Source organism: Nematolebias whitei, chromosome 14, assembly GCF_014905685.2.
Source record: "Nematolebias whitei isolate Nwh7 chromosome 14, NemWhi1, whole genome shotgun sequence".
Classification (NCBI taxonomy): Eukaryota; Metazoa; Chordata; class Actinopteri; order Cyprinodontiformes; family Rivulidae; genus Nematolebias; species Nematolebias whitei.
The window spans coordinates 12,080,516-12,092,035 of record NC_056511.1 but is presented as its reverse complement, the minus strand read 5'-3'; the positions used below and the strand labels follow the sequence as shown (position 1 = coordinate 12,092,035).

At 40.1% G+C, this 11,520-nt stretch overlaps 1 protein-coding gene across 1 annotated transcript in view; it reads left to right on the top strand.

The window, feature by feature from the left end:
* fnip1 (folliculin interacting protein 1) overlaps positions 1-11,212 on the top strand; it is a 46,803-nt gene extending 35,591 nt beyond the window's left edge. Inside the window, exons 12-18 of the mRNA XM_037687867.1 lie at positions 3,775-3,921; positions 5,573-5,742; positions 6,398-8,132; positions 8,242-8,407; positions 8,784-8,984; positions 9,089-9,204; positions 10,963-11,212. Coding sequence (XP_037543795.1) covers positions 3,775-3,921; positions 5,573-5,742; positions 6,398-8,132; positions 8,242-8,407; positions 8,784-8,984; positions 9,089-9,204; positions 10,963-11,041 — 2,614 coding nt within the window. The 3' untranslated portion in view covers positions 11,042-11,212. The remainder of the gene's footprint in view (positions 1-3,774; positions 3,922-5,572; positions 5,743-6,397; positions 8,133-8,241; positions 8,408-8,783; positions 8,985-9,088; positions 9,205-10,962) is intronic.
* The last annotated feature ends 308 nt before the right edge of the window (positions 11,213-11,520 follow it).

Genomic DNA, 11,520 nt, shown 5'->3' with positions numbered 1-11,520 from the left:
ATGGTATGTGTTTTAACCCCAATCATTTACTAAGCAGGTGTTTAGGATTTTTTGTAATATCAAACGTCAAGAAAATTATATATTAACAACCTGCTGTAATAGCTTTGAACCAAGCCTACAAACAGCCTGGCTTTTTTTAAAAAACCTGACATTTTAATGGTTTGTTCATTTGGTGGTGGTTGTATTACACTGAAGGAGGCTGTGTGAAAAGTCGAGGTGAGTAGTGCTCACATGCCCTGTCATCAGTTATAAAAAAAAAAAAAAAAAACTGTGCAAATGAGGCAAATTAAACAGTTCTTTGTTTTTTGTTCTTTTTTGGTATTTTATAAGCACGCAGAGATCAGAGACGTTGCAAAATGTTCAGCTAAAGAAAACACTTTGTTCTCTGCCAGGACTGACCAAACTATTTTTATATGCCGTATAAAATCAGTTTCAAGAAAGATTTAACCTTTTATCTGTGGTTATATTTAATATATCAACTTGTACATTTTTTTTGCTCAATAAGCTGCACAATAGTGTAAGTGTGCATGGTTGAAAGCACACTTTCAACTGTTGAATTAGTGTTTTGTTCCCATAAAAAGTGCGCGTTAGCTTTCTGCATGGACTTCTCCGTCTCAACTACTACTTTCACTTGCTGCTCATATGCTGGCAGCTCCCTGATCGACGTCTCGTCATTGCTGCGTTCATGTTCCTGTTGACACCTGGCCTGAGCAACCCAAGCTGTCTGAGTGGCAACCCTATCTACCTCAGACTCTGGTCACAAGCAAGCACCAGAATAGTAAACAGTGAGTGCCAGCAGGAGAAACGCTTGTGCCCCAGACTTGCAAAATATCTGTAAAGTTTCACCTTCAGACAGCAGCTGCATATAGTGTTGGTCATATTAGCATTAAGTGGTTTTGACTTCATGGAACATTGCAGGAAGACACTGGAAGAAATTCCTTTCCTCCTTGATGATGTGGCTCTGACGTCATTGGAGGGCAGCCACGAATGCATGCTGGCAAAGATAAGCTGCAACATTAAGCAGAGGTGTCACTCCAGACAGCACTGTGGTTCTGTTAGGGCCTGTAGTTGGAGGACTAACATGAGTTCTGGGTCAACGCTTAAAACTGCAGGGTTAGAGTCCAAATCCATTGTGGCCACGTGCATTTATAAAAAGATGCAGTTCTCTTGTAGGTCAAAATAAGCTGCTTCAAAAGTGTCAAACACTAAAACCATGTGTTTGACTCAGGTGGTACTGTATTTTCCCACCTATAAGTCACCGTTTTGGGCATAATTTGCACACCCTGCGACTTATATGTCGAAGCAACATATTTATAGATTTTTCCCCATATTTATCAACCAATTTTTGGCTGAGATATGACTGTTTTCATTTATTCTAACATTGAAAATATTGAACACTACCGTTTTCAGCCGCTAGATGGCACTTGAGGAGTATGGCATGCCATTGTCACGTAATAGGTAAAAGTGGCTATTAATGACACAATCGGCTTGCCACGGACTGCTACCGTCATCCAGCTCTGAGATCATGCCTGGAGCAACCATCAAATCAGCTTCATTTCACTGCGCCGCCCCAGTGAAATACAGCTAATTTGACCATTGAAGTGCATTTATTAAGTAGAAGTTCAACTGAGACACACCTTTGCTATAATGTCGAGCAAACAAATAATTGTTTTTAGGTGTTTATCTTGTTAAATTTTAAAGAAATGCACAGCGAGTTGTCCCTCTGCCCACTTCCGCGAATCATGTTTTGAAATGCATCTGATTTGACCATCAAAGTGCATTTATTAAAGAAAAGTTAAACTGAGACACACTTTTACTATAATATCAAGCAAACAAATAATTGTTTTTAAGTGTTAATCTTGTTAAATTCTCGTTAAAGTCCTCCCGTGCACGCTCCTGCAGCTGCCATTTGTCAGCCTATCGATTTTTTGGTACAACACTGGCCCACATTTCCGGGTTGTCAGTGGTGACCCATAATAGATGCGACTCATACGGCAAAGCAACATATTTGTTTTTTTTCCCCTCTTTAGTAGACATATTTGGACTGATGCAACTAATAAGGCAGTGCGACGTGTACGGTGGAAAATGCAGTATAAAATAAACTCAGACACAACATGTAAAATGTACATAAAAAATTGCCATTCTTACATGTTTTTGCTTTATCCTACATATCTATTTGGTTTTTTTACCTTATTGTAATATCCAACATTTTTCAGTCAGGTCATCTGGGCAGTTTATTTTTTTGCGCTGAAACGTTTCGCCTTCGGCCCGGAAGGCTTCATCAGTCAAGGAAACGCACAACAAAACTGATTCTTCCCCCAACAGCTTTCTTCAAAGTGGAACAAACCAGTTCTGCTTGTGATAAGATGGTCTCTATGGTATGCCCCCTCCTCCATTGCCAGACAGAAGTGTCCATTGCTTATTGTAATATATACCCTATTGTGGGTTAAAGCCAAAGACAAGTCGACCTGTTGAATACAGGAATGTCCTAAATGTTATTGGTTACTTGACTCTGAAACTGAGCGATCAGCTGGTGTAACCAGAGTCTTGCGTCTCAGATTTATTCTTTCCAATTTCTGCTGTACTTATTCTGCTCGGTGTTTGTCATAATAAATTAATCTTTGTTAGAAATGATCTCACAATGTTAGGATAACTCAGGTCAAATGTTAACATTTACTTAATATTGTTTCTCTACTAGAACAATATTGCATTAACAATACAAGCTAAAGATAAATTAACAGAGTAAGAAATCATTTATTTTAGTTTTCTTAAATAAAAAAAAAGATAATCTCCTAAGGAACTTAATGAAGAGACTAAAACAACAGTACACAGACTTCTTTTAAATGTTACTTATTTGAAATTAGTCTTGGGAAAGCAAGTTAGTGGTTTCATCACTGAACCACCAAGTTAAATGGAAATACATTGTGACAGCTGTATTGCAGTGTTTCATAAGTTCTTCTTTTTATAAATTTCTTGTGAATTCATGGAGCAAAAGTGTTCCTTTATTCTTTGGGGAACCACTTCTGTCCTAAAATAGTTTAAACTTGAGCTGAAGGTCACATCTCAATTTGTGACACCTGTATTTTTTCTCAGCCGTTGGCCTTTGTAGCTCTCATTTTACTGACTCTTTGTGGGTCAAAGGTTTTGAGTCGACCTTGTTTACAGTCTGAGGTGCTTTTCGTTGGACAAAATCAATGAGCTAGTGCTTTTTCAGTTCTTATCAACAGCACTGAAAGTCTTGTGACTGATCACCAGCGCTGATAGCAGCTGATTCAGTTTATGTTTAGGTTGAGCGTTTTTGTTTTGTGGAAGATTGCAAAGTTGATCCCTCCACTTTTTTTTAATTTTTTTTATACATTTTGTAGAGCTCCGAGCTCGGCAGCTGCATTATATCATTTTTTCCACATTGCTCAGACATTTGCAGAGATTCTCCTCTGCCCCTGTGCGAAAGCTTGGCCTATGGTCGAGACGTGCAACGTCCCACGTTCTGTGGAAAACTCCAGTCCTTCTCAATGGACAAACATCCAAGCTGAGCAACATGCATGTAGATGTGCGTGCACGCACACAAGCTCGTCAGCCTGTGACAAACGGACACAGTGAGAATCTCCCATGGCCTCAGTGCAGACAGTGAAGCTCTGTGAACTCAGATCGCCTTTGTTTTCCAAGAGACAATAATCTGTCTGTTCTCTCTCCGTTTTGTCTTTCCCCCCTCATTCCCTTTTTATTACCCCCCCACCCCCTCATTCTTTCATCCCTTCCTCACCTCTTCTCCAGGATGACCATCTGTGACCTCTACACAATGCCCCGTGTGGCCGAGCCCGTCTGGTTGACTATGATGTCAGGTGCATCAGAGAAGAACCAGCTCTGCGGCCTCTTCATGAGGGAGCTGTCCTCGCTGATGGAGCAGGCCTCCAAGAACCAGTTGAGTGTCTTATCTACTTTTCTTATAACCTATTTAATGTCAAGTTTTAGAGGTAAAGGGCTGAAATCAGATACATTAGTACTCAAGCATCAATTTTCCAACATTAAAACTGTTTTTATTGGGTTTAAGGTCATACAACAAACCTTTTTGATTTACAGTTGCAACTTGACCTCAATTATCAGGAGAGGAAGCATGCACGTTTACAAATGTTTTATTCTAAATTTTCTTGACTTGTACTGGAGTAACAAGCTTGTTAACATGTAAATTCATGATCACAATCTCTGCACAAAACACTCCCACTGTGACTGTTTCAGCCTCCTTTTATTGCCTCAAAAGAAGCTGAATGAGACGCTCCCTGCCAGCCTCTAACTGCTTATTGTTGCCGTTACAAAACCACTGCCACTTGTGCACATTTGAATTGGTAGCGAGGCTTTTATTGAACATATTCAGTGATTTATTTATTTATTTTTCATGTTGTGTTCGCTGGACAGAGCTGATTTTTTCCTCATTCACTTTTATTACGTGGACAATAAAAATCCTCATTAGTTTTTTGTTCATATTTTTATCTGGGTGTTTTATTCATATATAGTTATCAGGCCTGTAAGTACACATTTTTTACACACCACGTGTACACACTATCAAAAAATGTACAGTGCCTTTGTATAATAATAGCAATAATAATAATAATAATAATAATAATAATAATATTAATAATAATAATAATAAACAGTATACACATAATTGTATAAGTAAACAAAGGCTAAATAATTTGAGTTTTATAAATAACTTGAGAAGTCTGCACCACAAAAAAAGATATAGTTAGAACTAATTATACTGCCAAACCAAGAAGAGGATTTAAATCTACATTCATCTTAAATATATATTTTATAATACGATCTAACCATGGTAGGTACATACTTTAAATATTTCCTTTGGATACAACCAACCAGAAAAACAATGTAACTGCTAAACTCACTTATTGATTAATAAATGGTTAATTTTTGTGAACATGCTTTTATTGCATAGTCCAGTGTGAGTTTCTGCAGATTAGGGTTGTAATTTCCTGCTTGCTCATTACTGTTGCCTGAGAATAGAAACTGTCTCCTAGGTAACCATTTGTTTCCTTCCAAAAAAAAAGTCAATTTTTCTACTATTACTGGTTAGTCTGGCCTACACCCAACTTATCTGTACATGTTGACTCTGTGATGTGTCGTGTTACCATGGGAACATCTGGTCTACTGTATCACATCATGTCTTTGATGAGGCATCCCATCGGTGATCCCATGACTGATAGCTGCCGCTGTCACAACTGTGTTCTGGCACGTGATGAAACCAGACTTCCATCACCGTGTTGAGTCACGAGGCACGACGGGAAGTAGGAACTTGTGGTCAGAACTGAGAAGTGAATCATGTGAATTGAGTGCGTGTCACTTCTTTGAGTTTCTGAATAGATGTGGTTTGCAAACTGTTGACGAGTTTTGTGTCGATCTGTTCACAAGTTCAAAGGTCTGCCCAAAGTTTCCTACGTAGAGAAAGGAAGGAAACGAGAACATTTAAACTTTATCATAACTGATAGAAACTAACCAGTAAGGTAAAGTTAGGCCTTCTTTAACGTTTTTCCCTCTAACCACGCTGTTTCCCACATTCCAGATTCCTCCCAGCTTTATTAACAGCCATCCTGACCAATCATCTGGCCTGGGTACCCACCGTCATGCCCAATGGGCAGCCTCCAATTAAAATCTTCCTCGAGAAACACTCCTCACAAAGCGTCGACATGCTGGCAAAGACGCATCCCTACAACCCTCTCTGGGCACAGCTTGGTGAGACTTTAAATCACAATAACTTGTGCTCAATAGAAACATATTATTTTGTGTTAAAAGTCTCGTTGAGAGGGGGGAGTAACATTTTAAAACCAAGGCACTGTTATCATTACAGCATAAAGACAAGTTGGAACAAATCTGTCTTCTCTTCATGTAACATTAATGAAAGTCTTCTGGGCTTGTTGACTTGGTCTGCGTTGTAAAATGTAGCCTTTTAAACGAGACATTACATTTTTTTACGTTGACCACACAGATACAAAAGCACTTTCAAAATTACATGCTGGTTAGACCCCTCTATATGTACTTATTTTTAATTATTCATGTAGGAAACTTATTTTTCAGTGAAGAAACTTGCCCTGGTAGAAATCTGTAGTCCTGTTTCTAAACAAGTATGCTGCTTATGAATGAACATATTTAAGTGATATTTAATTTCTTCTAGAAAGTAATTTATTAAAGAAGCATCTGAGTATGATGAGAAATTCAAGCCTTTAGAAAATGAGGTGATGGTGACACCTAATGGTCACAACTAGGAATTGCAGCCCATTGCAAATGTGGAGGGAAAATTTAGAGAAGGTGCAGACTTGTTTACAAACTTTTCAGTTTGGCATTAAAGCTGAAAAAGTTCTGATTTTGTCCTTTCTGTCCTGGTTTGCAGGGGACCTTTACGGGGCCATAGGGTCACCAGTACGGCTGTCTCGGACAGTGGTGGTTGGCCGCCGACAGGATCTGGTCCAGAGGCTCCTCTATGTCCTTACGTACTTCATCCGCTGCTCTGAACTGTTGGAGACTCACATGCTGGACAGTGCTGAAGATGAGGCCATCGTCATGCCTGGCTCTCTCATCACCACCTCACTCAGGAAGGGGGAGATAGAGGAGTCAGACTACGTCCTAGTTACTGTCCATAAGCCCAGTGGAGATTATCTGTCGCAAGGGACCAGCAGCCAGCAGACTGAGGCTGAAGACGGCAGCTACCCTTCAGACAACAGCCTCCAGAGCAGCACATACACAGACACTGAGATGGAGCACAGCTGTAGGGAGATGCTCAAAGAGAAAAATGACAACGAAGAATACGAGGAGTACAGCAATAACAGTCAAGGATCCAGGAGTAGTGTTCTTCAGTCAAGGCCCACTGAAGGTGCAGCTTCTATTATCAGGACTGCAGAAGATGAACTGCAGACTTTAGCTGTACCTGAAGCTGGGGAACTAAAAAGGGAGTCCAACAGCCCACTGGCCTCTGAGGTGAGGGTGGAGACGGTACTGCAGGTTGGCTCAACCTGTCCCAAGGATCAGAGCCATGTGCTGGACACAGAGACCAAGGGAGACATAAAACTTATTCCATCTACACACATAGTTCCTCCATCAAGTCCTTCCAACTCTTCTGCCACTATAGACAGTAAGACCTTTGGGGTTGGGATGGATTCTGAAGTGGGGAGTCAGCCCAGGAAAGTGCAGGCTCTTCAAGCTTTGGGCATCTCTTTGGTGAAGAAGCCCCCAGATGAGAACCTGGTTGGAGCAGTGCCGATACCAGTAATGCCAGGAAAACCCATGCCAGGACCCATGGCCCTGAGTTCAGCTGAGGAGGAAGAGCCGGCAACAAAAGTCACCTTCCTTATTGGTGACTCCATGTCTCCAGAGTCGGATACAGAGAGCCGACAAAGGAAGATGCAGATGGAAATAAAAAAGTACAAGAAACTCATGGAAAACCAACTCTCTCACCTGCAGCCTCTTCATCTGCAGCAACAATATAATCTTCCCAGAGGAGCACATTCAAAGACCAGCAACACCAGTGCATCAGAGGACCAAACGAAACAGACCAAGGCAACTCCAGCGCTGCAGCGGGTGTCCAGCAAGATGCCCCAATGGAACCTGAACTGCGGGGACGATTTTGACGAGTACTTCAGTTCAGAAAACCCCGTGGAGATTAGAACTATAGACGATGTGGCCAAACAGGAGGCCACCACCACAGACGTTACGCACAAACATTTACCAAACCCATCAGGGATCCCTCGGCTTCATGACCTGAGGGATCACAGCTGCCAAAGTGCAGGCAGGGCTCAGGGTTTGGGCATCTGTTTAGGTTCAAGTATTGGGGAGGTGGAGTCCAGCAAGAAGGGATACACTTTATCTGATGTTCGGAGGAGGTGCAGGTGTGGTTCTACTGACTCCTCTGACGCCTGTTGCCGGAGCCGTCCTGCTGAGCAAGACCAAGACGTTGTGTTGACTGTCTCTGTCCCCCAAGATGGAAGCGGTAATAAGGACCAAAAGTGCCAGATAGCTCCCCTCAACGACTGGGAAATCCCACGAAATGAGAGCTCTGACAGCGCGTTGGGAGACAGCGAGAGCGAGGAGACGGAGGACTGGCAAGAGGAAGTGCTGGTTCCCTTTCCTGGGTAAGTCATTGATGCACAGGCACGCCTCCTGTCAGGCTTCATGCTTTTAAACTTTGAATTCAGAATATAGCATTTTAAAATTAATACTCTTTCATGTCATGACCTACAGAGCAAAGTTAGTGGAAAACTACTCGAAGCCTAGCATTGCCAACTTTGGCCTGTCTCTGTTTGGAGGCTACTGTCCCACCTACGTTCCAGACTTTGTACTGCATGGAATCCCCTGTGATGAGAAGCTACGGCAAAGCCTCATGACTGAATTATCCCATGCTGTTCAGGTAAAGGATGAACATTTTTACCGTATTTGTTGGGATGCCAATTCTTTACTTGCCAAATCACATTAAAGAGTTTATTTTTAATAGAAGTAAAGAAATACCAGCTCTATGGCTGGCCTTGTTGCTGTTTTTAAGTGCTTTATAAATAAAGTGGTATGGGATATCTAATATATTCAGTGTGTGGGAGTTTTAACCTATGAATGAATGAACACATAAATCTATTAAAAATAATAGACTTTAATAAATGCTGCAACACTCAATTCTGTCTTTGAGTGTGAATCAAGTCACAAACGTGTCACTGAGTGGTTTAAAACAAGAGAGAATAGTTATTTCTGTTTGTGTGTTCACTCGATCAAGTTTCCATCTTCTCCCTCTGCAGCATCCTGTATTGGATGAGCCCATAGCCGAGGCTGTCTGCATTATAGCAGACACAGACAAGTGGACAGTGCAGGTGGCCAGCAGTCAGAGACGAGCCACAGATGTGAACAGGCTGGGGAAAGAAGTTCTGGTGTCCAACCTGGTCTCAACCTTATTACAGTCCACGTACCAGCTCTACAAACTCAACCTCTCACCCAATTTTGTACGTCAGCTGTCTTGTCTTTCCAATACATTTTCTAAAGTTTTATAGCTAATGTGTCTGTAATCTTTAATAACAAATTGTTCTTTTCTTTATCGCCCATTTAGTGTATAATGCACCTTGAGGACCGACTGCAGGAGATCTACTTTAAGAGTAAAATGCTTGCTGAATATCTGAAGGGCCAGACAAGAGTCCATGTGAAAGAACTGGGCATGGTCTTAGGGTAAGCAGTTAACTTTTTATTTTTCTGTCAGCAGGGGATCCAAAGTGTTAACTAGAAAAATTGCATTTCCTGCGAAGATGCAGTGCGAATGCTTATTGCATAAGAAAAACAGCTGAAATTAGCTACAAAACATTCTAAAATGGAAGAGCAAGCCTAAATTAGCAGAAGAAAGCAAATACAAATTTGCTGAATTAGGTTTAAATAAACAGAAATTAGCAAAACATAGCTGAAAAGCCAGAAAGAAGCTTAAAACTACCCCAGAAGGAAGCAGAAGAGCTGAAATGAGCTAAACAAATGTGGGATTAGCTGAAAAAGCTAAAATTAGCATCAAGAGCTAAATAGTAGCTGAAAGAGCAGAAAAAGCTGAAACTAGCAGAAAAAAGTTGAAAGGAGCATAACAAGTGGAAATGAGCATAAAGCAGTTAATTAGGCTGAACGTTTCATGAAATTAGCTAAAAAATGGTTATAAAACAACTAGCTGAAAAGTTGGAACAAGCTTAGATTAGCAGAAGAAAGCAGAAAGAACATGTTTGCCCGATTAGGCTGAAAGAATCAGAAATGAGCACGAAAAAGTGGAATTATCTGAAAAAAGCTGAAAATAGCACAAAAAGCAGAAAGAAGTTTAAATTATCGGCATGAAGTGTAAAGAACACGTTTTTGCTGAATTAAGCTGAAAAAAGTTGAAATTATTGCAAAAAAATCAGAAATTTGCTGAAAAAGCTAAAATTTGCACAAAACGGCTAAATTTTAGCTGAAATAATTGAAGCTAGCAGAAATAAGCTGAAAGGATCATAACAAGCTGAAATTAGCAGACATAACTTAATAAGGCTGAAAGTAACAGAAATTAGCACAAAAACATGGAATTTATCTGAAAACAGCTGAAATTAACAGAACGATGCAAAAAAGGTAGCTGAAAATGTAGAACAAGCTTAAATTAAATTAGCTTAAATTTGCAGAAGCAGAACAAACACGTTTGCCCAGTTAGGTTTAAAGAAGCAGAAATGAGCACAAAAAGTGGAAATTATCTGAAAAAAGCAGAAATTTGGGGGGAAAAAAAAGGCTGAAATGTAGCTTAAAAAGCAGAAAGAAGCTTCAATTACCAGAAGGGAGTGGAGAGAGCACATTTTTGCTGAATTAGGCTGAATAAAGTTCAAATGAGTGCAAAAAATGTGAATTTAGCCAAAAAAGCTAAAATTAGCATAGAAATGAATAAATAGTAGCTGAAATAACGGACAAAGCTGAAACTTGCATAAATAAGCTGAAAGGAGCATAACAAGCTGAAATTAGCAAAAATGAGTTAAAAGCACAAAAATGTTTGTTAGCAGAAATAATCTAAAGGGATCACAAAACAGCTGAAAGTATCTGAAACAAAGTTTAAATTTGCCCAATGAAGCTGAAAGAAGCTGAAGCAGAACAAAATGTGAAAGGAGCAGTAAAAGGTTGTAAACAGATCTAAAGATTTGAAGGATGTAAAATGAGCTCAATTAATTTTCATTGAGGAAAAAAAGTGGCACAAGGCTAAATATTTCAAAAAGCTAAAGTTGCACCAATATCAATTGTCCCGAAAGAGCTGAACGTTTTGATATGATTTGATGAAATGGCACAGCAATTGTGGGAATGAGAAAGATGCTGAAAAACGTACGGATGATAAATGGATCACAATAGAGTGAATGCTTCATAAACATTCACACTATTGTGATCTTTTTAAAAGACGAGCACACAAGTAAAACCTTCATGTTTTCTCTTTTGTCTTTGCAGAATTGAGTCCAGTGACCTGCCCCTGTTGGCTGCAGTGGCCAGCACTCACTCCCCCTACGTTGCTCAGATCTTACTATGAAACTGCACCAGCGCTCAGGTCCAAACGCAGGACCAGTCAGACCAGTCAGACCCAGATGGTGCCTCTGTGGTCCCCCAAAACAGCCGTCCACGCTTCACAGCTTCACACCCGTTAGTGGTTTTCTGTAGGGAACATCAGTCTCAGGCTTTGGAGCAATGTGGATGTCTGACCACCAGGTGGAGGTAGAGACAAAGAGGCTCATCAGTGATGTGACAATGTTCCATTTAAAGCAAGACTTTTTTCTTTTTGGAATCAAAAGCCAAAGACTTAAAATTTATCCAGATTAGATTTAATTCCTCGAATACAAATTATTTTCCCTGTACAATCTTTAACTTGGCAATATGAAGGAATAGACTCCTTGTTTTTTTTTTTTGTTTTTTTTTTTTAACATAAAAGTATATATTTCTGTATTTTATTAATCCCATGCCAATTATGTCTTTTTTTTGTTTTTTACTTTATATGCTTGTTTACAGACCAGA